Source organism: Cyanistes caeruleus, chromosome 5 (genome assembly GCF_971803275.1).
Source record: "Cyanistes caeruleus chromosome 5, bCyaCae1.hap1.1, whole genome shotgun sequence".
NCBI classification, from domain to species: Eukaryota; Metazoa; Chordata; class Aves; order Passeriformes; family Paridae; genus Cyanistes; species Cyanistes caeruleus.
Window position 1 is genome coordinate 55620758 of NC_141705.1, and position 27432 is coordinate 55648189.

Sequence of the window (27432 nt, forward strand, 5' to 3'; positions counted from 1 at the left end):
CTCCGCCCCTGCCGCGGCTCGGGCGGGGACGGGCCGGGAGCGGCGCTGCCCAGCGCTCCGCCCGCCGGCCGGCACAGCCCGCGGGGAGCCCAGCCGAGCTGTGCCGAGCCGAGCTGTGCTGTGCCGAGCTGTGCTGTGCTGTGCCGAGCTGTGCCGAGCCGAGCTGTGCTGTGCCGAGCTGTGCCCAGCCCTGCTGTGCTGTGCCGAGCCGAGCTGTGCTGTGCCGAGCTGTGCCGAGCCGAGCTGTGCCGTGTCGGAGGGGATGAGTGCGTGAGAGCCATCCAGCAGCGTACAGGGACCGGGAGCGCCTGCGGACACTTCCAGGTACACTCCGCGAGTCTGCGGTGCGTCTTGTCCGTCCGTCCGTCCGTCCGTCCGTCCGTCCATCTCTGTCTTCTTTGCCAGCCCCCCGGCAGGACGGTCTCATTCATCCCTCCTGGTGTTTAATCTGCTTCCTGGCTACCCACCTCTGTACAGAGCTGCTATTTTGGGGGTTATCAGCGTGTTGGGGAAGGGAGAGACTTGAAGGCAGCAGTGATTGGGTCCTTCTCCTTGTCCCTTTCCCTGCTGGGTCCTACAAGTGCACTATGTGATTTTTTTTTTTTCCGTGGCTCTAATCCTTGGGGAAGCTTCCCCTGCTTTTCTTTACGCCCGTCAGTTCAGCTGATTGCTGGCTTTCTTGGATGGGAAGGATAAAAAAGCACCGGTTTACCAGATTGTGTTGGTAGGGCTGTGTAACATGGGTGTGTGGGCGGGATGTGTGTGTGTGTCTCTCTCGCTGGGCATCTGCTGGGACTAAGTGTGGTAAAACTTCGGGCTCCTGCGCTCTGTGAGGTGGCGGCAGTTCAGGGGTACGAGGAGAGAAAGGACTGATAAATGACCCAAAATCAATGTTCAATGATCCAAGAGCAGTGCGTCAGCCCAATCTGCTACCTTGTCCTCAGCCCAGACTGTAAACTAAGGCAGCCCTAACAAGGAGTGCCTCCCAGTCTGCCTGTGTGTAAAGCTAAATATGACAGAGGGTGAGGAACTCTTCCAGAGGAGTTCTCCTGAACAGAGCGGAGGACTCCTCTCAAAGGTCAGGAATGGCCTGACAAGTCCAAAGAGCCGGGAACAAAGAGGTGCCCTGTACCTCGGGCAGCTCTGTCTGAATGTCGAGGGGGTGGCTCTCAGTGAGATTACCGCCTTGGTGGGCTGAGATGTGCCTTCTGTGGGGAATTGGGAATGGGCAGCACTGCGTCTCCGGGCTGTCTCTTTATTTTGAAAGCTGAGAAGAGCTTTTTGAGGTACGGCTTCCAAATGAGATGCCTTGGAAAGAAGCTGTTAGTCAGCTGAAAATCAATGCTAAATACACTCAAAACAAGGAGCTAACTGATGAGCTGTGCTGGAGAGAACTAATAGCTGAGACGAAGCTCTGATTTTGGGTAAGCAGTGGAGATATCACTCCTTTGAACAGCAGGACTGAAACAGGCCGCTGTAGGATTTGTTAAATCTTTGTCAAAGAGGAAAGAAACTACTGATTTAGCAGGGGTTAAGCTCACAGCTGTGCCACGCACAGAGTAAAACGCTTTTTTTTGTATGGTGCACTGAATCCCTGTTGGTTTACATTCTTTGTGGTTTCTTCCTGCTGAGGTTTTGGGGGACAGCACTGCGTGTTGTTGCCTGTGCTCCCGTTATTATTATTATTATTATTATTATTATTATTATTATTATTATTATTATTATTATTATTATTATCATTATTATTATTATCATCATTATTATTATTATTATTATTATTATTATTATTGTTGCCTGTGTGAGTTATCGGAACAGTCCTTGGGGAGTGCAGAGTCACCGTACCTGGTCTGCGGGGTGAGCTGCTGTCACCCTGTCAGAAGTGACAGGCACAGTTCAGCTCTGGAGCATGATCAGTGAAGGGGATATGCACTGGAAAAGCTGACAAGATGGGGCTTTACTTTTGTAAATGTGTAGTTAAAAAGTGAGGTTTTCTTGGGGTGAAGACAGGAAGGATCATGTTGCCAGTCTGCGCTGTACATCACTGTAAGGGTCTGCTGACACCTACCAGGGCTGGTTGGGATAGATTGCCTGCATTTCAGAGGAGGCACAACTTGTGATTGCCCATACTTAAGCATTTTTTCCAGATGTTAGTAAACATCTGGAAACATGTTAGTAAACAGTACACAGGTGTACTCTGCAAGCACTGACAGGCGCCCTTTGCTTGGCATGGGTATGATGGACTGAACCACATCATCTAATAAACACTTCGATAGAAAATGAGCTTGTAAACAAAGCTTCCAGAGAGCATTTTGCAGCCACAGCATGACAATACATAATTTACAAACAGGAGGCAAAAACTCTGTCTGAAAGCTGTTGCTAATTTCTCCTCTGTTCTAGCTGCTGTAAGAAGTAGTATTAAAAAACTAAATTGCTATTGTGAGGAACCTGAATCGGAGGCATTTTGCATGGCTGTATTTTTAAATGGAAAATTTGCAGGATCATGACAACAATCCAGCTCACTCTCCCTAGGCGGCTCCAGAATAGCACTGAATGACTCAGATCCATGCATTCTGACTATTTAGGGTTTGATTCATCAAAATACATCGTCTTCCCAGAATAAAATGTTCCCCAGGTGACCTGTGCCTCCCATGAGGTCAGGTAGTCTGCTTGCTTCTTGTCACATCTGGAAACAGGGCCAGAAATGCCAGGTAACACACCTGCACAGAAGAGCCTGGGAGCTCCTGGGAGTCGGCATCAGCCAGCACAGGGAGACCTTTGGATTCATAAGGAGTAAGACAGAGGATAAATAAGCTTGAGTCAGACTGGGGAGTGGGGTATTCTCTGAGATAATTGCTCTCATTGATACAAGGCCAGGTGCTTTCTGCATGAATGTAGCATGCTGAACTGACAGTACTTGTCCATCAGGACTAGAGTTGATCCTCCCTTAAACATCCTGCAGGGATTCAGACACTATTAGGCCACGTGTGTAATGATCTTTTCACAGCCCAGCGTGGTGTCCATTTGCTCAATACCGTACCTACCTGGTGGTGATTTCATAGGTGTAATTGTTTCAGGGCGAGGAGCGTTTGACCATCGATTGCAAAGCCCAGGGGTCCACCCTCAGTCGGGCACGGGAACTGCTGCTGGGGCTCAAGGGCTGACACAGACCAGCAGAGGCAGCGTGTGAGCGGAGGAGATTGCTGCTCTGGCCCTGCCTAGACTGGGGAAAAAGGTCTTCTCAGACATTTTGGCCATAATGTGCTTCTCTTTGATTTCCCAAGGAGTCAGGCAAGCTGATTGCAGACAACTGTTTTACAAGCCCTCTGTACCTCAGACCCAGCTCTGTTCTAAGAAGCCGCTGGCTGATACCCAGCCTAGATATAAATGGGTGTGAGGCAAGTGTAACTGATACAGATACAGAGATGAACTTCCTTTCTTAAGTCACTGATGAAGTGGAACCATCCATTTTTATCTTCAATCTAGACATTGGAAAGTTTGTTGGGTTTTTTTTTTTTTGTGGTGGGGGTTTAGCTGAAGTACTTCTGTTGCAGAAACTGTAAATATACTGCTTTCAACCTGCTGTATATTGAAGTGTCAGTAAAAATTCTGTACTGTTCATGGAGACATAAGGACTGAGTGACTGGGGAAAAAAAAACTCATATTAATTGTTTGCCTTAAAACCGGCAATTTTTCCGCATCATCTAAATGGCAGAGACATTTGGCAATGAGGTTTTAGGTAGAAACAGTTAAATGAAATTTAGTACTGTTATTTAACACTACTGCAGCTTGCTGTTGTAAATTATAACTTGGCTGCCTATAATGATTACAAAAGGGACAGGTGTTTTCTTTTGAAGTGTGCTGTAGGTTGTACCAAAAGTCCAAGCATGGGAGCCTGCAAAGAGCAACAGTTTTGGGATTCAGAAGGTATCTTGCTTTGATGAGGTTGAAGAAGGAACCCTGTCAAGAGAGCTTCATGCTTGAGGCTAGTACCATGCTCCTGACAGTAATATATGATACACCTTCTGTACACCTTTTGAAAAAAGATCTTAGTGCTCAATGAAAGGAAATAACCCCATACTTATCCCTCTTTGTACTGTCAGGCAGAGGAATGCAGTAATGAGAAACTGAGTGACTTGACTAAAGCCACGTGAGGAGCTTGTAGCAGAGTCAGAAGCAGATCCAAAGTACCAGCTGCCCAGTCTAAGCACTGAAATAATTCCACTTCTGTTTTCTGTGGATGGATATGCGAGCAGCTCTTGATGGAGCCAGTTTTCACTCTGGAATGGTCCAGAGCCACGCTTAGCTGCTGACCATGCAGATGGAGAAGGTGGATCTTTTGGCTTTGATCACCTGGGGTGGATTAGGATTACATCCCTGTCACATCCCAGGGTTCACATCCCTGTCACATAGAATGGATCACACTCCCCAAGGTTAGTGGAAGTCTAATACCACAATGATGATCTTCTGGTGATAGTGTGGGGAAACTGCTCCCATCTCTGTTGAAAACATCAAATTTCAGTTTTGTCAGTTTGAAGTGTGCAGGAGGCACAAAGCATGATACAGAAATGATGCAGAGTGCAGAACTCTGTAGATGCAGAGCTGCAGGACCCACAGCAGAGTTCTGATTCACTAGTGGGGGTAGCAGGGCATGGATGGCATCACAGGCCCCATCTGTCCACCCCACCCCACACCCCATTCCTGGACATCTCAGCCTCCGTGAATCAGCTGCTGAATCACTCATTTTACAATGTGATGTTTTGGAATAAAACATCGCTGCTGTTCACTTGCCTTCGAACTCCTGACCTCAGAGCTGCAGCAACCCATCAGCTGATTGAGGAGCAGCATCCCAGCTGCTGCTCAGCAGTGTGGGAGCTGGGGTGGTGAACTCCTCCAGGCTGTGCAGCTCTGCATCTTGCTGGTGGATGGCAGCCCTGACAAACCGGTCTGCAGCCGGCTGAGTAGAGAGGTGGGATTTTACTCTTTTAAGGCTGTAATATTTAAGAACAAATAGAATGAATGGCAAAACTGTTCTCTGCCTCACTGGGTCCAATAACGGGAATGCTTTGCTTCTAAAATCCCCACCCTGCTTCAGTAATGTAAAGAAGTGGAAGGCTTTAGTAGCATTCTTGCTTTCAGTCCAGCTGTCCACTCAGAAATCTTGGTAGAAGAGAGTAGCTGTATGTGCTGTCTCTTTTTTAAGATGGGAGGTGTTTCATTGAATCCTTTGGCTGGCCTGAGACTCTTGTGCATCTTTTTCCATTTCATTCATTCTGTAAATCCCTCAAATGCTGAAGAAGTCACTATGGAGCATGCAATGGGCTGGACTTTTCTAGAATCTCTTGTGCCTTCTGACATTTAATTACTGCTGTGCTAATCCATCATGTCACTTACAATATATACTTATCCTGTTTATTCATGTTTAAGCTACTCTTCTGAAACTGGGATTAGCAAAAAGATACACAAGGTACAAAAACCCCACTCTTACATGAGAAAACCCATATTTTGCATTCAAATGCTAAAAGGACACCATCCAGATAAAAAAATTACCCATGAAATTAAAAATAACTTAAAAATGAACTTAACAAAAAGATTAATCAGTCAGTGATGGAGCATGCTTCATCTCTTTTTAAATAATTGTGGCCTCCTCAGTTTTAACCTACAGACAGAAATCTCAGCAGCATCGTGGTCATGGTAAGAGATAAGTGCTTTAAGAAATTACATGTTATAGGCGTGGTATCCTTCTAGTGTCATGTGCTCCAAGGCTGTTGCTTTTGTGTGTCCAGCAACACGGACAAATTGTATCATGTGTTTTGTTTGGGAGGAACATATGTCCTGTCCTCACCCTGGACTGAGTAATTTTCCTGCAGCTGGGATTTTTTTTGCCGCGATGCAGTCTGCCTGCATGTGCTTGTCTGGCACTGCAGCAACGCTGTCACAGCCACCTTCAGCATCATTAGACTCTCTCTCTCTATTCCTGCCCCACTGAAGAAGAGGATGGGAGAGCATAGAAGGAGAGCTGAGTCGTGGGGCTTAGGCAGGGGGCATGGAATTGCAGCACGTCAGCAACAAGGAGAAACTTGTTTGTTTCCTTCCCTTTTTCTATGCTTGCAGATTTGGAGAAATTCAAGGCGTTCTTAAATGCCCCACCATGTTCCTAATGCTCCCAAGTAAACACACAAATGTATTCATGCCTATCACACCTTTGCTGTTCAGTATCCAAGGACTTTGATTTTGAATTGTTCAGGATTCACTTAATTGCTGTGCCAAAGTTCTCATACGTACGTGATCAGTCAGCAGTGCTCCATCTGACCTTCCCAAATCAGCTGGGTCTATTTATAGGCCCAAGAAAAATGCACATTCAGGAGGAAAATGCCTCTACTTGAAATTCAGTTCCTGTTTTATTCTTTGCTTACTTGCATTTTTCGTTTTCCTTTGCAGCTTATTGTTGCCTGGGTGATTTTTGGAAAACTTTACAAAATTGTTCATCCTGTGCTGTTTTAGTGAAAACCAAAAAAATACTTTAAGGCTCTGTCAGGTTTCTTATGTCTACCTCAGGTCTTTCCTTGCCCCACCAGCGACTGTTCAAGATGTATTTTCTGCAATTGTGACACTGTCCCACATGGATAGTTTTGGTCCTCATCCTCTGGGGTGGATTCCTTACAAGAGGTTCTCAATCTTCCTCTTGATTTCAAGCTGGAAAAAGCCGGTATCACTCCCCTTTTCATCTCCTTTGTGAGTATGAAAAGCTATTCTGTACTCTGCCCCTTAAAAGATACACTTAATACGTAATATAGGAATAAGTAGGGATAAGTAATATAGGAGTAAGTAGGAAGGAACTATAACTCAGTGTTGGTGCTGAAGTCACGCTCTGAGAATTGTATGGCAAATTCATCACAGAGTGGAAGCAAGAAGGCTTGAGCTGGGATAGTTCTATGATCTTAATTTCTGCAAATAAGACACATGAAACACCCATGCGGGAGTTTTGCAGGTTTCTTATCTTCTCGGTAGCTTGAGCTGTAAAATTTCCCTTTACCTTTCAGTGCAAGAACAAAAAGCTTAGTGAGCAAAGCACACACACCACGAAGGGCTGTATGGAATGCGATGGGCGGCCTCTGTGGCTGGTATGCTTTTGTTTTGGGCTGGGTGGATGCCCCAGCACTGCAAAGGGATTCCAGCTGCTCCAGCCAGCGAATCAGCTTTATCAAGGACCTGGCTCAGATCCTCTACGCAAACACACATAGTATGGGGAACAAACAAGAAGAATTAGAGACATGCACATGCCTGCATGGGCGTGATATCACTGGCATCACAAAGACGAGGTGGGGTGGCTCCTGTGGCAGGAGAAGGTTGTGGGATTTTCATGAAAGACAGCCTAGGGAGATGAGTTGGGGGTGTAAGTCTGAAGTAATTTTACAGGAAGCTAAGGATGAGGTTAAGAAAGCAAAGACCAGTTGGAATTGAGTCTGGCCAGAGATGTCAAAGACAGCAGGAAGGGCTTCTGTAGACATGTTGCTAACAAAAGAAAGAGTAAGGATAAGGAGGGTCCTCTCTGGAACTTGGTTCTGCAGGAAGTCAGTCTTTTGTTTTACCATACATCAGTTTTATGATGGCATCTTTAATAACAATGGTGGATGGTAATCACCTGCTAAATGTGGTAAAGAGTTCCTGATTGTATAGTGAACAGCTCTGAGAGGATGTAATTGCATTTCTGAAGTTTGCATCTTTTAAGGGGAGGTATGCCTTGGGATTCATACCATTCCTCTGCCTGAGGGAGATAGTGTGGGAGAAAACTGTACCTAGCAGAGGAGCTGAAAGTTGTTTGACAGTGGATTTAAAGGCATCTTTCACTGCTACTGCGGAACTTCTCAGTGGGTGCTTCTATGAAGGATACCAGCTGTCCATATTGTTGAGTTTGTTTTATGAACCTGATGTGCAGCCTGAGCTTTTTAATATAAATTAAAACAAACCAACGTAACCTTCCACTGTTTGTAGTAGAAAACAGATGTTTTTTGAACATAAAAGTTAGGAAAAGCACTTGGCAGCCTTGGAAGCTGTATCTGATTCCTTTCATTTTGCCAAACTGAAACTTGGCTCCTGCAGGAGATGGTGGGGGTTTGAGCACATCATCTTTGGCTCTGACATCCGATTTACAGTGCTGTTACTGGGAAAGTTGAGGCTTCTTTCTTGTCAGAGGCTAGTCAGAGACAGAATATGGACCTCAGTGCCCAAAGTCTCATGTTCTTCATAATGATACTAAATGCAGAAAAAAATGTTGTATTCCTCTTTCCACAGTGCAGAGTTATGGATTTCTCTCTGTCACAAGAAAGCATCACTGGTAAAGCCAGGAAAATATTTCATTGCTCGTTCCTTCAAGTCAGATCTTTAATAAAAAAAAAAAATAATAAAAAAAAATCCCACTCTTTTCATTCTTGGGAAAAAAAAAATAGAGAGAAGAGATTAATGGGTTTCCATGTGATTGTTAGCCAAATGTTTCCAAAGCCCAGTTAAAAAGTTCCAGTTTTTAATTCCCAGAGCATTTTTCACTGGAATAATATTTCTTGTCTTTTTTCCCATTTCCTGCTCATCAGATCTTGCCCTGCTGTGCTTTGTCAACAATATTTTTAGGTTCCAAGATACCTCTGCTCTATGTGCCATGGATTTGTGGACCATTATCTGCTCTGTAACCAAATTTCAGTTCCACTCAAGTTATTCTGAAGGCAGGGTTTGGCTGAAGCTTTAGCTAAAGAAGCTTCTAATTAGAATTAAGCATGCTGCTTTGTGTCTCCACCTCCAAATAACATACAGCAGAGGAGTCAAGGTCAAGATAATAAAGTAGTCATGCTGGAAAAGCACATGTGTTGTATGAATCATCCCATTGGCTATGCTATATTTATCTCTGTCATACTTTTGATATCATCCCTTTTCATCACATGGAGAACGTGTCCTGTGTGCTGCTCACTTCCAAGTGAAACCCAGTTCTGAACATACAGAGCATCACCACAACTTGATGTCTCACTGAAGCAGGACTGAGCCCTCTCTGTCAAGCAGCTTCCAGAAACAGATAGCAAACAAGTGAGACAAAATGTACCCTTTGGGACAGACTTTTGAGAATTTTATTTTATGGTTACAAATGAGTACATCTGTTAATGGCCTGATGATTCTTTCTTTCCTGTTGATGAGGCTCTAGAAGACTGTGTCTCCAACCTGTCTGATTTGTGTTGTGAGGATTGAATGAAATCAAAACTAATTGCTGGCTAGTCTGGCTAAATTCCCTGCAGATTCCAGTCACCCCCTGAATTAGGCTGTTTTGGTTAATATGAGATCTGGATTGGAACAACTACTCACCTTGGTTTTTTACAAGTGCTAATATTGGTGTCAAGTTGTTTTGCAGATGCAGCCTAGCCTTTCTCACTTCCCTGTGGAGTACGACCTCAGAGCCGCAGTGCTACAAACGTTTGGTGTTTACACACTGTTCACTACCGCTTGCATTTTGACTGAATTGGTGCACAGGACATCCTTCAGTGTCAGTGGGCTGAAGAATATTTTGGAGTTGGTTCAAGTCTGTGGCTTTACATGCATAGTATGAAAACCTAGAAAATGCTGCAGAAGGTTCCTGTCAGCTCCTCAAAAAAGTTTTGGAACAGTTTTAAAACAAAAAAGTTTTAAGGAACAGTAAAGTTTTGTTCCTTAAACTGGGTTAGCCTTGCAAAGAACCTGAAAGACCAGGAGTCTTTATGCATCAGGATGCTTTGTTGGTGCACAGCATGGCTGCGGTAGGGTTGCACCTCGCCTGCCCAGTAATTTGAACTCACTTGTAGAGGAACCCTGTTCAGTCCTGTACTTCACCCTCTTACACTGTGGCATGTGTATTTACTTTATTCTTCTCCCAGCTCTTTGGGCTGAATGGGGTTGAATCTCTGGTTGAACAGCTGCACAGAGTGTCTGATGTCACTTTGCAGGCGTGGAGACTTTTCAGTCTTTCCCATTTTGATGCAGATATCTTTTGGCATCTCTCAAGGTGGAATTAGCACAGGTCATGTAGGCTAGGAGGCTTTCTCCACTCTCTCCACTGTCCTTCTCTGCCTTTGTTTTTGGCTTTCTCTTACTGTTTATTTACTGAAATTATTTTTATTCACTCAGGCTTGCGCTGGTTTGAATGTCTCCATTGTCTGGACACACTGCCAGCAGCAGCAGCAAGTCTGTGTGGTGCTTCAGGTCCAAGCTAAGGAATCTGGCTAATAACTTAATAGCTTCTCATCTCCACTGAGCTCCCTCTGAAAAGTGCTTTATTGTGGGTTGGGGAGCACACAGATGGCAGCACTCTATTTATCTCCAGGCTGTCACATCACTAGTTGTTCTCAAAACGGGGTGCCTTCACAGGCTGGTGTTTGCTGAGATCTGTGGCTTTAAAGAGCCTTTTCCCGAATAGGATTTGATACAATGGAGAGAAAAGAAACAGCATCTGCACTTACAATGATGTCTCAGAGGCATTAATTCTTTTCACATGCACATGCTCAGTCGACACATGGGCACAGCAGCCTGTGGATATTGTCCTCTCAGTTTGATCTCCCTTGCCTTGAAGTTGTGGGCAGGATTGGAAACAAAGTGCCATCCCCTTTTGCAGTTTATCTGTCACTCCCTGAATGCCCATCAGCACCCACAGCCCAGTAACTGCTGCAGTAGAGTTAAAACCAGCGTGCTTGTGGTTAAAACTTAGCTTCCCATCAACCTAAGTTATTTAAACTGACAAGAATTGCTACTCCCAGAAGGCAGGGAAGGAGGGAGAAGGAAGGGGTTTATAACTCAACACTCAAGCAGTCAGAGAGATTTTATCTTTTGGCTTTTTCAGATACTGCTTTACCAGAAGAGCTCTTGGGTGGTCGTGGCCCCCTTGCTGCCCACCCACTGCTCTGAGTGACTAAACGCCCTGCAGCACTGACTGATCTTTTCCTTGGAAAGACATTTTGATTCCACAGGCACTAAGATGCAGACTGATGAGTAATTGCTTTATTTTTCCTAAAGCTGGAGAGCACAGGGCTGGATTTTTTTAACATTTTCACAGAATCTGGGGAGAAGGTCTAACAAAACTCTGAATCTGGTCTCATCTTTTATATCATTGGTGGACTTGGACAACAGTGGTAAGCAACTATGCCCAGGCAAACTTTTCAAATCTCTGTAGAGCCAGTCAGAGAGTAGGTGGAGGCAGATGCACTGAAGCATCAGGCTTTAGCCTGGGTCACGCCTGTCACGGTGTTATTGGGAAAACCAAGCGCCAATTTACCAGGGTGGAGTTGGGAAATGGGAGGTTTGGGATTGCAGTTACATGGCTGTCATGTTGCATAAAGGAGACCATCCTCTCACATGACCTTTTCAGGGTTTCACCTCAGTCTCTCTCCTTCTGCGCTGGCTGGGGGTGTGTCAGCCTGGGACAGCCTGAGCACTTCCCCATCAGGGTGCTGCTCTTAGGGAGCTACTTTCAGGATTTGACCAAAGTGAATGCTATGCCACATCCCCAAAAGCTTTATAGAAAGTCTGAGTTCCCAAAGTCTGTCAGGATTTTTGTACCTCCTGGTAACTCTTAGCCTGGACATTATCTGTCATTTAATAAAGAAACAGCAAGATATAAAATAAGCACCTGGCAGTTGTGACAGGCAGTGGTGAAAGCTTGTGTTGGCCCTTTCCTGAGAAAGAGGACAGGCTTGAAAACAGTACAATCTTTACTGTGTGCAAGTAACCCGTGGTGTGACACTGGGTTTTCTTTCTAGTGCAGTATTATCTCTGGAAGACAGAAAACCGCTCACATTGTACCTTCTCTGAATTATCCCTTATCTCCTTTGTGTGTGTCCTCAGGGAAAGATGCCACAGACACCTCCCTTTGCAGCGATGTTTGACAGCAGCAGCTACAACAGGAACCTGTATCAGACAAAAGAAGGCAGCTGTGGAGGGCTCTATTACCACGACAACAATCTCCTGTCGGGGTCTTTGGAAGCTCTGATCCATCACTTAGTACCCAACGTGGATTACTATCCCGATGTAAGTTACACACCCAGCTAACTCCGTGGCCAGGCCTGCTGTGTCTCCTAAAGGGGAACGTGTGCAGGAAGAGCAGAATGTGTCACATCCATGGCTAAGGAAGGGGTTCAGGTGCCTGAAGCATGTGCTTTACTGGAGGGCAGCATGCAAAAACTCACCTAACCTAGGAAGTCTAATGCTTTATTACTCCTGTTGTAAGGTGAGCAGCCCTGGTGACTCATTTATAAAGCACACACCTAGACTGGCTTGTCGCTTGATGGATTGTGTGCACCATTGACCCTCAAAAAGCTGAACAGAGAGGCATCACCACGGTTGTGACACAATGAAAGTATTTATTGCAAAACCAAGCGGTTTTTAGTGCATACTTCCCATTGCTCATCTGAGGTCCACATGTATCTTGCAATAAGCAACCAAAATGTTGAACTAGTACCACACTGTTTAGGATCAGCAGAGTCTGGATGTGACAACAGGAGGTTTGTCATCTGAGAATTTGTCATTTGACCTGTCTAGGCACATCCATGCATTGAGACATTTTCAATAATTCTTAGAAAAGAAGATAAAAAGGAATGGTATCGAAAGGTGGCAGGAAAGGACAGCTGGGGATAACTGGTGGATGATGAAACTGCAGCTCTACTTGCTCATGCTCCTGCTGAAGACATAACTCTGCTTATATCCAGCTTTTGTTATTGTCATAGATCTGTTCACGGTTCCAAGACAGGATCATTTTTTAACTTGGGACAGAATTACAGCAGCACAGGACTGTACTTAAGCTAGTGCTTATCCATTAATGCTTAGTGTAAACTTCAAATATGTAGCAATATAGAAACTGGTTGGTCAGACATGATGGTTTATTCCAAGTTTCTAGAGCCAGAACATTGTAGACTCTTTGTAGAGTGGGTGCCATAGATATTTAACTACTGGCAAAGTGGAAAGTGGAATGGATATTCTGAATATCCATTCACTGATTTGAACAATGAGTTCAAACCATTATCTATGGAAAATCAAAGCAAAATAAGGAGCCTCTTCTTGTAACCTCAGAATCCGTTACTGATTTTTATTCTGTAAAATTAACCTATGTAGTTCCCTCCACTTTCACCCAGGAGACAAATGTTTACTGTAGAGCAAGAGAAGATGAGTTGAAATTTTATTCTGAGTAATTTCAGGTAATGAGCTTGCAGTAAGGCTGCGTGCAATAGGAGAGCTAAGCCACCTTTGCCCTGCCTTGTTTTGGTTTACTCTTGCATAACTTGGCTCGAGCACAAACTTATAATACTGGTTCTGGAGCAATGATAACTGTTAAATGCTTACCTCTGTAGTAATTGCTTTTGGCACAGCCACCTGTAGAGTTTTATTCTTCAGATAGTGAAGTATGAGTAGCAGATTTTTCAGGAAGGCATTTCAAGAAAATATAAAAAAATGCTGGTGATTTATGCCTTTCTCTGTCTTCCTCTTGTTTGCAGAGGACGTACATCTTCACCTTCCTTCTCAGCTCCCGTCTCTTCATGCACCCGTACGAGCTCATGGCCAAAGTCTGCCACCTGTGCATTGAGCAGCAGAGACTCTGTGAGCCTGGCCTGGACAAGGTGAGATCCCACACTCTCAGGGACTTCCCAGGTCCCTGTCCAAACCAAAATGCTTCTATTCAAGACAGTCCTCAGTAGGATTGAAGAGATTGAAAACCTGATGCAAGTAACTAGAATTTGACCCTTTATTCACTGAGATTCATGGGGAATTTCCACACTGCGCAGCCTGTCCTCCATGAGGGCTGCTGCTTCTGCTGCATTGTTGGTTTTACCGAGGGAATCTCTGAACCAGGGTCCTGAACAGGCCAAAATCTGCCCTCCAAAAGTCCAAGACAGAGGTTTTGTCAATCGCCTTCCTTACTTCACTAAGAATCAGAAATCGTTTCATGGTCACTGTGTCCAAGGCAGCCTCTCGCCACCTCATCTCCCCACCAGCCTCTCTCTGTCTGTCTGTGTACAGGTTTATCCCTATAAGGTGTAGTGCACCTTATAGGGATGTAGGTCTTGGCACAACTGAAATTCACCACTTTTCTTTGCTGAGGGTTAGTCATAAATTATAGAAACTCTAATCAATGCCTTGCATTGAGACACTCCTGATAATGAGGGGAGTCATTTCCACCCACCTGGGGCAGAATTTCCAGGTCAGCTAAGACAATGCGTCTCCTCATTGGCTTCCATGAGGCGCTCTGGCCTGTAATCCAGTGCTGAATGAAGTTAAGATTAAAATTTACCTTACATTCATAGCCTTATGCTCCACAGTGTCCTACAGTGCACAGTATTCTATTTCCTTTGAGCTAGATATTTCCTGCATTGCTGTTTTGTGTAACATTCCTCGCCACTGTTTCCAAATAGAACTGGACCCAGAAGATTGCACCAAAAATCCTACAGTTGTTGACTGAGTGGACAGAGACTTTTCCTTACGATTTCCGAGATGAAAGAATGATGAGGAACTTAAAGGAGTTGGCACAAAGAATAGCCAGTGGGGATGAGGTAAGTTGTCTGCAAACAAAGTTATTGGATAAAAAAGCATTCCTGTTACTGCTTTGATATTGCTGTTAATAACAAGGTGTGGCTCTGGGTGCTTAAGAAAACTTTCTGTGAAGGTGCTGGTAGGCAAAAAGTTCTGTCTGGTACCTAAGCCTAGGATGAAATCACGCAGCATAAGCAGATCTTCTCCAAAGCATGGGCAAGGTTCTGTCCCCCTCCAAGCCTGTAACATAATCCCGTTTTGTGCAGATGGGCACAACTTGGTGTATGTTAGTATTTATCATTTTAGTGATTCTACTTGGAAGAAGCTATCTAGGACAATTGCTGAGAAATACCCATCAGTGTTGATCATTTCTTTAGTAAGATGTATTGGAATTGGGCCTTTGACCTGTAGGTCAGTGAAAAAGTTATAGCAGTTTTTGGGAGGAATTTCCAAAAGAGAACAGGACCAGGAATAATTGTCTTGAGCTTAAAGTATCAGATCAGAGGAAGTCTATCATATTCCTTCCTGTGGATGGAGCACACAAGGAAATCACCTGACCTTTTTCTAAATCCCACTTTTCAGATGGAAGTAAAGTTCCATGTGGGTATTATGAAATAATTCAATGCTCAACTAATAGTTGTCTTTTAAATACTGAAATAAACTCAGCCAAAAGCCAAGGGTTATATTTACTTAGTGGAAGGGAATTAACAAGGTTTCAGTAAACAAATCCTGTGTAGCTGGCATAACACTGCAATTGCAAAAGACGCTGGAGTGGCATTTGGAAGAACTATAAACACAAATAGCAATTGCTAAATGGCATTGTGTTTCCAGTGTTCCTCAGGGACCAGTGTTCCTTATATAAGCTTTTAAGTAATGATATGGATGAGGCAGCAAACAGCACATTAACAGGCGTGGAGGTAAGCTGGACTGAGAGAAGCTGAGAGTGCTGCCAGAGGCCTGGAAGGGTCTTGAAAGGCTGTTCACAAGCATGGAAAGGAACAAATCTAAGCTGAACTTGGAAGCTGAAATATGTTTTGTTGTTGTCAAAGTGGGGAGGGATAAAAGAAGATGGGACAAGATAACGGAGATGCAGTACGAAGTATAAATGAAAAAGAGATCCAATTTGATGTGCAAGCTGAAAGGTTCCAAGATAGCTCCAGGGAGCTTTGGGCTGGGAAGAGGCAAGAGGTGTGCCTTCACTCCAGGGGTGCCAGGTTGCTTTGTTTCTAGATACTCTTCATAGCAAAGTAGGAAACTGAAGTTCAGTTCCAGGCAAAGTAGTTATGATTGAGAGCTCACACCCACTTGAAAAATACTCACTGGCACAAAAAAAAAAAAGAACTGCTTAGCCTGGAGGAAGTTGAGTTGGTGGATGGAAGAATAAAATGAGAAGAGGGAAGGGTTGTCTGCAATGAAGTTTCTGGCGCAACAGACAGTTTAAACAGTGAAATCGTCTATTGAAGGGAAAGGCAGATGTACAAAGCTGCTAGGAAATGTGCAAAGGGAGCAATCTTACTCTGAAGAGAACTATAAATCCTTTCTAGCTGTAGCTTTGAGTTTTTTTTGACTTTGAGGTTTCCTTTAGAAAGACAAAGTGAAAGCAAGCACTGCAGTAAATTGACTTGTTTTATTGTGAACTGCTTGGATCAGTAAATGGCAACTTCCTTGATCTTGCTTTTCTACAGATCACTTGGATTTTTGTGAGTCATTACCCTAAAGAACACAAAAGAAGCAGTTTCCTACTCTTGTTCACTACAGTTCTACTTATAGGTTCTTATTCCACTTCCTGAATTATTGTACTCCAGTTCTTTTAGAATCTGTCAGTAAGAGTACAACCAAAACTTCTCACCACGCTAACATATTGCTCCTTCAAAACAACATATTTGGAAAAAGCTTTGGAGAAAAGGACAAATTTATCAGAATAAAGGAAATACTGCAGCCTTGGACTGATCATACTATAGTGTGCAGACTAGTTTTTGGATGATCCTTTTTGAAGCCACTTAGGTTTTGCTTTAATGGTTTAGGATGATATGTGGAATCTGGAAGAGTAGCCACCTTGGTTACACATTTCTGTCTACTTAAGAACTGAGTTCTGCTCTTGCTTAAAATTGTCACTCCTGGTAACTTAAATAACTACATGGAAAGGCCTGCAAAAACAAAAGAAGAGAGAGATGGTTTTATTATCTTCTTCTTTTCCTCAGATTCACTGCAAGTTTAAGCTCTGACTTTGGTGAAACTGATCATGATTTTCTGTAGAGAGAAGCAGGCCCTTTGTTTATCACTGAGTGGCCACATATTTGTTTTTTCCTGTGGTCTCAAGCAGGAGAAGATGGAATATTTTCATTTCTTGTATTTCCTCCAGTGGTGGTTGGTACTTTCAGGAAGTGGATTGAACACATCTTTTCTTTGAGCTAACTGGGTCAATACTGAACCTGTGAGACAATCACTGCTTAAACCCTCAGCTGGACTCCTTTTGATCTGATGAAATGCCAATATTACAAATTCACATAATAGAGCTTCTCTTGAGTTGACAACAAATACAGGTATCAGCATCCCTCTGTTGCAGTGTCATGCAGACTTTAATGATGTCTTCTCACATCTCAGAAGTGTTTTCTGATTGTTTGGTGTTAAAACAGATGTACCGGAAGAACGTGCAGCAGCTCCTCCAGAACCTGATTCGGAAGCTGGCCGCAGTTACCCAGTACGAGGAAGTGCTTGCAAAAATTGACACCACCACATCCACAGATCGCCTCACGCTCCTAAAGACCAAGCCCCAGTCCATCCAGAGGGACATAATCACTGTCTGCAATGATCCCTACGTGTTAGCTCAGCAGCTGACGCACATAGAGCTTGTGAGTTGTTACATTCCCAGGGATGACTTCATCCCTCTCCTCTTTTTGAAGTTCAGCTTAACAGGGGATATGACTTGGCTGCTTCTGTGCTTTGTTTAGGAGAGACTCAATTATATTGGACCAGAAGAATTTATCCAGGCGTTTGTGCAAAAGGATCCTTTGAATAATGACAAGGTAATGGGAGCAGATCTGGAGCAGCTCTGAAATGCATCATTTACCATCAGGTGCACCATGGGCTGGTAGTGAGGTCCGGCAATAAATGAGGACCAGTAGAAAACAAGCTTTAGTAATCCCATTAAACATTTTGTTAATGTTTTTTTTCTTTCTGGAGTACAATTCCTGAAGCTCTGGAACTCAGCCAAAAAATTGACTTAAATGAACGCATTTCCTGGGTTTTCTGACTTAAGCTAAGGGAGAACTTAATCCTGTGAATGTTTTCCCCAGGCCATCTACGTGGCCTACAGCTGGAAGAGGCTTCTCTTCCAGCCTTTGCATTATTCATTTTCGACATCTGTTCTTCCTTTTTAGTAAACTGAACTCTTTGCAACCAAGTGGCACATGGGGGAATTTGCAGGTAGAGCAGACATAACAAAAAGAGTGTGCAGAGGGCTCTAGATCTACATGAGATGGAGGGTAAATATGCAGTGTTTCTAACCAGCCATGACAGAGTTGTCATCTCTTTGAGTGCTGTTTTCAAAAGGACTTAATTTTTTATGTTTTTGAAGATAACTTAACCTCTGTAAATAAACTGTGATAAAGTCAGTCCATTAAAACTTGAATTTAAAACCGATAAACAGGATAGAATGACAAAAGTGTACAATTTGATGTTCAGTCAGACGGTCTCTGAAATTGTTCTTCCAGACAGAGATCACTGAAACTGCAGTCTACCTCTTTTCAGGCAATCCTGCGGTGTGTTGTGGGAATGATTCCAAGATGATACAGCATAGCACTGCTCAGGAAAGGGATAATCCCCTCAAAATGGTAGAGCTGGTCTCCCAAAGTTAGGATGCAGTATGTCCATTTGTCATCAACAGCTGAACGTAATGTGCCTGACCTCTGTTCTCCTGTTCACTTGCAGAGAGCTTAGTGCTGTATCTGCTCTATCAGAGGGACAGGAGTAAGGACTGAAACAGTGCGTGTATTCAAGGGAGCTTTATGCAGATATTTAGGCCTGATTGTTTGGATAAGCCTGTCCAAAGATCCTTAAAGCATCCCAGTAGGACTTCAAGCATGGGGTGGATTCCGCATGCCTGCTGGAGTGCTTTACTGGGCCGACAGCTCAGAAGGAAGTTACACGTGTTTGAATATTACCACCGCTGCTTTCCCTCTAAGCTTTTTGTCACTTTGGGTGATTTGAGTTATTCCTGGTTACTTGACTGTTTGGGAATGGCAAGGCAGAAAGCCAAAAGGTCTCACAGGAAAAAGATAAAAATTGTGCTAAAAGTTGCTATTTCATTTCTGTCGGTAGAGCTGCTACGGGGATCGAAAGAAGACTCGGAATCTCGAAGCCTATGTGGAGTGGTTTAACAGGCTCAGTTACTTGGTTGCAACAGAAATCTGTATGGTGAGCAAGGGCTTTTTGTGCTGAAAGGTTTTATTTAGTTGTCTAAAACTCTGAAGCCTTTTCAGGTTTGGTGCCTTTTGGACTTTTCATTCACTTGGTTCTGTAATTGTTCGCATTTGGACGCAGTCAGAGCACATCTGAAGAGGAAATAAGTTCAGTGTTTTTAGCATTATACTGGTGCCTGAGCCTTGTTTATGTGACAGTAATGATTTATTCTGGGTTAGCCCTTCTTGGTACATGAGCATGTCTGGCCTGTTGTTCTCTTCTCTGAAAGCCTCTTGTGAATTGAGGCACATTCTCTTCCCTGGCTGACCCTCTACTCTGCTCTGCTGTTCTTCATATCCTTTTTCTTGGCAGAGCCTCTTTGCCTGTTGTCCTTGTTCTCTGCCTGTCCAGGATCTGGTTTGTCTTTGCTGTCCTGAATGCTTTTGTACACAATAGTGTGGCTTCCTTTACACATGAAGGATAGTGTGAAGCTGTGGTACTTGCAGAAATGACTTTTAACAGGGGTGTTATTTCTTCAGGGATGTGTCTGAGTGCTGGTTCCTGCAGAGCATAACCCTACAAATGCATTTCTTGCAGCCTGTGAAGAAGAAGCACAGAGCAAGAGTGATAGAATATTTCATTGATGTGGCACGGGAATGTTTTAACATTGGCAACTTCAATTCCTTAATGGCTATTATTTGTAAGTATGTGTACTGAGATATTATTTTATTCCTGTTTAAATCTGGATAAATGAAGCAGAGTGCTTCACACAGAAGTCTACTGCATAGCTTGGTCAGCAGCATGAAGTTGCTCAACACTGTAGTGCTATGTGCGTAGTATAAAGTTGGTATAAACCAAAGTTTTCATTGCCACTCCTCAGAGACCTAAATCCCCACTTTTTAAAAGTAATTTCAGTGCTAAACTGGAATAAAAACTTGCCTTGTAATATGGAGAATTGATGTCTTCCATCATTTCTATCACATCCTAGTGGTTTAAAAATTCCACACCTCTTTATATCTGGTGGGAAAATGCCGGGAATATTTTTTTTTCATTTGAAATATGAAAACTTCATAATTATGTGTAGTTTTCAATAAATTATGTAAGAGATGGTGTTCAGAACACTCATTTGAGCTTTTCTGCTGTATATACATGTTTTATCAGACCCACATTAAATCATGTCTTAGCTTTTTTTTCTTAGAGCTTTCATTCTGTAAGAGATGAAGATTTTGTTCCCAAGATTATTTTGGAATTTAAAGAAACAGTGACTCTGATTTCTTGAGTAACTCAATTGAAAATACTTGTTATTGGTAATAGGTTCTTTGCTTTAGAAATACTTACTAGTCCAAGCTACCTGAAAGATTTTTTTTCTTTTAAATACTCCACTAATCTCTTTCTCTTATATCAAGCTGGCATGAACATGAGTCCTGTGTCTCGATTAAAGAAAACCTGGGCAAAAGTGAAGACAGCCAAATTTGATATTCTTGAGGTAAGTTTGGCTAATATTTGGACAGGAGGCCGTTAATACCATTTTACTTTTAACTGCTCTAAAATGTGAGTTTGGCTTCATTATGACATTTAATTTAGTATATATGTGCTCTTAATGGACATTGTCCAGCTGACTGTGTCAAAGATCGTGCAGGTGCAGCACTGTGTGAGTTTGTGATTTATCCAAGAGAATATATTGGATTCCTTGTTGTGCTGAATGGACATTTTTAAAAATAAGGTTCTCTTCTGATCAAACAAACAAGTGATACTGCAGCCCTCTACAAAGCTGTGTTTGTGGGGCTCTTCAGAAGACCTTTTCCTATTTAAGAGTTGCTCAGCAGAGAAAGGATTGTGTGTTCCTCATTATCTGCATCTTTTCATGCCTTGCAGCATCAGATGGACCCTTCCAGCAATTTTTATAATTACCGAACTGCTCTGCGTGGAGCCACTCAGAGGTCCCTGACAGCCCACAGCAACAGAGAGAAGGTGTGTTGGCAAATGACTTGGCAGTGGGCAAAAGGGAAATGTGCTTGTTAAGGTGCATGGTAAACCTTTATCCTGGAATTCTGATTCTCAGCAACTCTACCCCTCGTGGGCTTATAAAAAGCTGCCAGATCAGTTTGGTGCTGGCTGACAGTCCAAATATTAAATGATCACTTTGATTATTTAAGTAAAGTAAGTTGCCTCAGCTCATTTCTGTTTGACAGACACCTATATCTCACAAACCTGTACCACAAGTAGAAAGGCTAAGGACTGACATGAGGTTGCTGCTTGTTCTTGCAGCTGCTGTTTGTGCTAAACTTTCAGTAATTCATGGCTTAAGGTGGAAAGACTTTAAAACTTACAAAAGCCATTTAAACCTCAAATCTAGACAGAGCTGTGGCATTCCCTCCCTGTATATAGTCTTTAGATGCAGAATCTCAGTAGTAGTTCTTGTGGAAAGGAATCAAATATGTTCCTAGCTACTCTCTACTTGGAAGTAGTTGCTCATCAAGTACTTGTTTAATAAACGTGATCTTGCAGTTCATGGAATAAACTACCAGGTAGATGAAGCAAATCCACGTGCAGTCTGCTGATCTATACTGTTGTTTTACATGGAGTGTCTTTCTGTGTCCTGAGGATCTCTTCACATATCATTCAAAGTACCAGAAGTTTAAATGTAAGAGGCTTACTTCTTTTCAGAGAAAAGTCAGTTTTAAGACTTCAAAGAAAGAACTTAGAGATATTGAAATATGGTGCAGTGAAGTGTTCTATGGAAATAATAAGTGGTATTTGTTTTATCCCCAGTTGTAACAAGGATGTGTAGCTGTGAAAACTTCCATAGGATGAAAATTAAAATAGAACGATTTTGAGAAAATAAAATTCTCCAGCATTCTCCAAAGAAAATATTTTGTTCAGTTGGCAGGAAATGCTTCATTTTAAGCCAGTCAGTACCAAGGTTCCATGACTTGCATGAGCTCAGGGAACTGTAGCTTGAAAACCATTTGTGCTGCTACCCCCAATATTCCCTGCTGTGCTTCAATGTGCATCTCCCCATGTTTACCAAATAAGTCCTGTCAAGAGGGAAAGCTACACTACAAGATACCTGCAGGAATTACATGTAAGAAGTAGGTGCCTCTGACCATTTATCTTCTGGAATCTGCAAGGAAGAAGGAAAAAATGAAAACAGGAAGGACATGACACAGAAATGGAGGACTTTCTGGAGAGACTTGTATTTTAAAATGTTGTGACTGCACAGTTTTTGTGTAAAGATGTAGAATGCTTAGTCCTTCAGTATTTTGCTTACCTTTTGTATCACTGAATGACTTCTTTTCATTTTTCTCTGTAGACCACTGTGTCTTGATTCAGGACCAGACTGATAATAATAATGTTGTTCTCTCCCTAGATCGTGATACCTTTCTTCAGCCTCTTGATCAAAGATATTTACTTCCTCAATGAGGGTTGTGCCAATCGCCTTCCAAATGGTCACGTCAATTTTGAGGTAAGTAGGGCACTGAGTGGGGTTTTAATGCAGGGTCAGCCCCTTGAACAGAAAACTGGAGCAGATCACAGTCTGATTTCCACTGGATTCTGAGAAAGCAAACATAGACTGGAATTTGAGTATATCTGTTCCTTCTCAGGGGAGCTGGGAGGTAGTCAGGGAAAAGCAGTTTTACTGGAGATGGAGTATTTATAGAAACTTTCAATATTCCCAGTTTTTTTTTGTGGGGGGAAAAAAGCCATCAGAACTTCTTCCCAGGGCTCAAATTCATCTCAACATTTCAATACACAGGTTTGATATAGTTAATGACAAAATGTTCAAATTAGTATTTTAGGGCTTATCTTTTCATAAACCTTACATAAAAAAGCAAGTTCCTCCTTTATCAAGATAAATAAGCATCATTTTCATGCATGTAAGTCCCAGACTGTCTCTGAAGAAATATGTGATAGAGTAGCAATGAGGGAGTTTGGACTCTCTTGTCTTCCAGTAGTTCTTCTGGCTCTGATTTCATGCTTGTTTTCTGACACAGGGTGAGTTACCCAATGATTTGTTTCCTGGTACTTTCAGTTTTTAAGAAGCCTGGGTCATTCACACAGAAGTGCAGTACATTTCAGTTGTAGTCATGGGGTTTGTAGTTTTGGGCTGAATTAGCCCAAAAGTTCTTAAACTAGGCTGTGCAATAATGGAATGTCATTTTGCTCAAGGAATCCATGTGCACTTGAGGCATGTTAAACTTTAATTGAAAGAGCTTATCATTAATGGCACCAGCACACTTCATGGGCAGTGTTTATTTTTGGCATAATTTTCCAGCGAGAAAATAGAGCATTTCATATTTGCTAACTGACAGGAAACATCTGAATTTTGAAATGTCAGGATTAAGCACTTGAAGTGAAAATCACTATGTATTTAATTGCAAAACAAAAAATGTGAGCATCATCAAAGTCAAAATTTGGGCATAAAGAGTGTTACCAGCTCCTTGGGGAAAAAAAAAAAAAAAATGCACTTCATGATCTACTATATTTCTATTCACAATAGCAGTTGTAAAAAGGTGAAGGAGTGGGAAGTTACCATAGCTTGAAGCAGGAACACAAAAGTTAGAGGCTGAGTGTTGAGTCAGATCACATTCAATTCTATCTTAAAAGCCGAGGACAGGCAAAGCTTTGGTCTCCAAACCATGATCTCCCCCTCTTTTTGAAAAAATGTTCAGGGTAAGCAATGTTGTTCGACATATAGCACCTCTTCTGCTTTGTATTCTTGACAGAAATTTTGGGAGTTGGCAAAACAAGTCAGTGAATTTATGACATGGAAGCAAGTGGAGTGTCCTTTTGAAAGGGATTGGAAGATTCTGCAGTACTTGCTCTCTGTCCCAGTCTTCAGTGATGATGGTAAGGAGCTCTGGATTTCTGCAGGGATGGTGTCACTGGCTATTGCTTAATCTCTTTCTGTGTTAATTTGTGGCTTCCACAGTAAGGAAAGACTGTCCTGAGACATCTCTGTCTGGCAAGTGAAAAATGCTCCTCCCTTACAAATGACAGAGAAGATAAGATTTTTCTTGTATGCACATATAGTCTGTGAGAATCAACATTTTTTCTGAAATAGAATGAACTAAATTGATGTGGTCCTTCTAAATGTCACATGAAATGTATTTATGTGGACTTTCAGGATACCTTGTACTAAAGGGTGCTGCTTAAGGAAGAAAACAGGGACTTCACTGGCTACATACAAAGCACCATGTCCCTGGGCTCATTTTATTTTCTCTCGAGTGCTTTCTGCTCCTCGTGCTTCTGAGTTTCCGCCGGTTGGTTTTTCCCCCCCTCAGGGTAGTCTTTGTTCCCATGCACACTTTGTTAGCATTGTCTGGGTGCAATTATAAGCAATGCTATACTTCCTAATGGGATTCTGAAGCCCTAAACTGAGGGATGGAGAATACGTGCCTGCTTCGTTTAACTCAGTCTGCTTTGCAGGGAGAGCAAATTTTAAAATGCCAGTAGGCCTAACATAATGTATTTGCTTCTGATTGCAGCACTTTACTTGGCTTCCTATGAAAGCGAAGGCCCTGAGAACCACATTGAAAAGGACAGATGGAAGACACTAAGGTTTGTGTCAGAGGTTACCCAGATCAATAAATAAATAGAATGGGATACAGAGGAAGCATCAAGCAGTTAAAACCAAATGGCATGTTACGTGTTTCAACAGATGGGGCACAGCATGCTTGTAAATCTCCCCTCCAGTCTGGGACTCTCAGAAAAGATAGAACAATCAGTCTTTATCTTAAGCTCTCTTGGTCCTTCTTTCCCTTAGGAAATGGGAATTAGAATAAGTAATTTTTTTATTTTAATTCCTTGTGTTCCTCAGTGAAGGAAGAAAGTACTTCCTAAACTCCGAGAAATCCCCACTTCCTCACAATTACTATACAGAGCACTCTGGATTCCCCACAGATGTTTTCACAGCTACTGCATCCCTTTGTGCACCAGCCTTTCAGGCAGGGCTGAGGTTTGCATAAAAATTGTTCTGGGGAAAATGCATTAATGAAACCACTTAACAATTTAGAGTTCAGGCTGGGGAAAAATATTTAGCAAAATCATTTTTGGCTTTTCTTCTACTGCTATTAGAATGCAGCCTCATCAGCTCTTTGATTTTACTAATTGGAAGGATACATAAACCATAAGGCAGGGAGTTGTAGCAATTCCATCTGATTGATTCCACTCATTTTGAGAAGACAGAAAGAGTTACTCACATCAGGGCACAGACACTCCACATAACACAGAGTGACAAGATGAAAATCTGTAGTAACACGAATTTCAGTTTCACGGCTTCCTTATCGTAGTCACTCTGTCTGAGAAGATTTATTTCATTCTAATGATTGTCTTCACCCACTTGCATTTCCCTCTGCCTTTCAGGTCAGCGCTTCTGGGCAGAGTCTAGAGCACACCATGTCTGCTGTTGCTGTGTTACGTGGATTGCCAAGGGGCACGGCTTGGTTTATTTTTCTGTGCACTGAGTGGCACTCAGAACGATGAAAGATGTGCAGTCAGTTGCGATATCTTGGCAGGAAAGATGAAAGAAGTTAATTCAAGAACAAACAGGCAGCTTCTCCCATCTGACAGATGAGATAAAATCACAGCCCACTCAGCTGGGATTCAGGCTGAAGTATTGATTGAGAATCCTTTGAAGATCTCAGATGCTGCCTATGAATCATTTCACACCTGGATGGAATATTCTTTCCTTTCCTTTTGCTGCAGCTGGCTGCTACAAGGACTCTGCAGAGCTGCTGCAAGGACTCACAGGAGGCTATGGAGGGGAAATGTTCACCATTCCTTTCAGTGAAACCCAAGTCTGCATTGAAGAGCTCCCATTCCTAATAAGCTGAATATATCCCGGAAGTTTGGGAATGCTAAGAAGGGAAAGGACTGGACACAAAAATTGGCTGCTGAGGAGAATTTCTCCCTACCACTGTAATGGTGTCTGGGTTTTTTTCTTTTTCCAATGTGTTTTTGAGTTGGCTGCTGGCAGGCAAACTCATTATTATTTTAAGTTATTTAAAAAATATAAAGTAATGAAAATCAAGGCTGTGGTAGAAAATATACCTGCTATAAAAAGATAGTAGCTATGTAGCTCTACAACTTCTAGGGAGGCTTTTTCTTTTGTTCACTTCTTTAGAGCTAACCACTACGTGCAACAAACAGTCTTATTTTTTCTGTGAGGTTTTGTTACTCTTGATTTTCCATACTTGACCTTCTTCTTATATTAGGTTGAACAAGCTGACTTTTCTAGAATAGTCTTTGAGAAACTGGCATAAAAACTGTGTTGAAATATGAGAGTATGTTTTTATTCAGTAATTTTTATAACTGCTATTTTTTTGAAAGGGTAACAGTGGAGAACACAGTCCACTCTTGATTGAAATAGCAAGATGCTAAAAAGAAAAAAAGAGGCTTCTTCTCAGCTCCAGCTATGAAAAAAACAGTCTTCCTGTGTGTTTGCTTTAGGGATTATGTTTATGGCTGTGAAGTATTTCACTGTGTTACACACCTATTAAGTTTTTAGTAGCTCTGAATACTTAGTCACTCTATCTATCCTAGGAAGAACATGATTGAAAAAAAAAATACAAAACCAAGCTGTAGCTGTAGATCACCCTGGATGCAAAAATCAATAAGCAAAGTACATACTCGGCAAAAAAAAAAAAAAAAACAAACCCTATTTGCAATTATTCTGCTACTGTTGTAAAAAAAAAAAAAAGGAAAAAAGTAAGAATAAATATATTTATTTGTTGCACTGCATCTCTTGAGTTTTCAGGTAAGGTGGTTTTTATGTTCTGTCTGTACCTTTCCAGGCAAATATTTTAATTTTGAATTCCATAGTAACACATTGAGGTAGCCTTTGTTAATGGGGACACTGTCCTTAACTACAGCCTGTTTGATAGTACAAGGTACTGGAAGTCCCAGAGTTTCACACTCCACAAGGACCAGCGCCAGGGCCTCAAGCCCTGACAGAGAAGGTTTCCTCTCCTCCCTTCCCATTCCCTGTACAGTGGGGGAGGGGGGATCCAATGGAGCTTGGGGTAAAGGAGAAAGAGGGCCAGCTCTTGGAAAGGAGAAAACTGCTTCTGCTGTGCACAGACTTGCCTCCCAGATTTCATCAGGTGAGGTCTTTCCCATCCTCCCCTCTACATCCTTCCCCTGTTGTCGCGGCTTATGCCTGGTGCTTGAAAGGGGAATGCAAATCCCAAACCTCTGGCAAGCCAGAGCTGCTCCTTCAGCCATTATTTAACTTAAGTGTTTGATGTTAGAGCCTTGCCATGATCTGTGTCCTCTGCTCCATCATTTGGTGCAGCCAAACCGTGCTGGGCTTTCATTTTGAACATCCCAAGCTATGTCAGGCTGTTGAACCACTGATGTGGAAAGAGCCATTCACACCTGTCCATAGCAAATGGGAGAGAAAAGGACTGATTCTTCCACGGTCGAGCAGCTCCCAAAGGAAACATCACAGACTCTCAGAAATGAGGAGTTACAAGATCTCATTAGCTCTACAAGCTGAGTGTT

At 42.6% G+C, this 27432-nt stretch overlaps 1 protein-coding gene across 2 annotated transcripts; it reads left to right on the plus strand.

Annotated features, from left to right (window-relative positions):
- On the plus strand, positions 1 to 26670 carry RASGEF1B (RasGEF domain family member 1B). Of its 2 annotated transcripts, none has more exons than XM_023926207.2 (14): positions 1 to 324; positions 11851 to 12033; positions 13494 to 13616; positions 14409 to 14546; positions 17163 to 17378; positions 17478 to 17552; positions 18847 to 18942; positions 19525 to 19627; positions 20334 to 20413; positions 20803 to 20898; positions 22298 to 22393; positions 23655 to 23778; positions 24417 to 24489; positions 25294 to 26670. In XM_023926207.2, the coding sequence occupies exons 2-14, from the start codon at positions 11857 to 11859 to the stop codon at positions 25316 to 25318; spliced, it is 1422 nt and encodes a 473-aa protein (XP_023781975.2). In that variant the 5' UTR covers positions 1 to 324; positions 11851 to 11856; the 3' UTR covers positions 25319 to 26670. The 2 variants fall into 2 exon arrangements, with proteins under 2 accessions (XP_023781975.2, XP_023781976.2); XM_023926208.2 differs by lacking the exon at positions 1 to 324 and adding an exon at positions 1404 to 1424.
- The last annotated feature ends 762 nt before the right edge of the window (positions 26671 to 27432 follow it).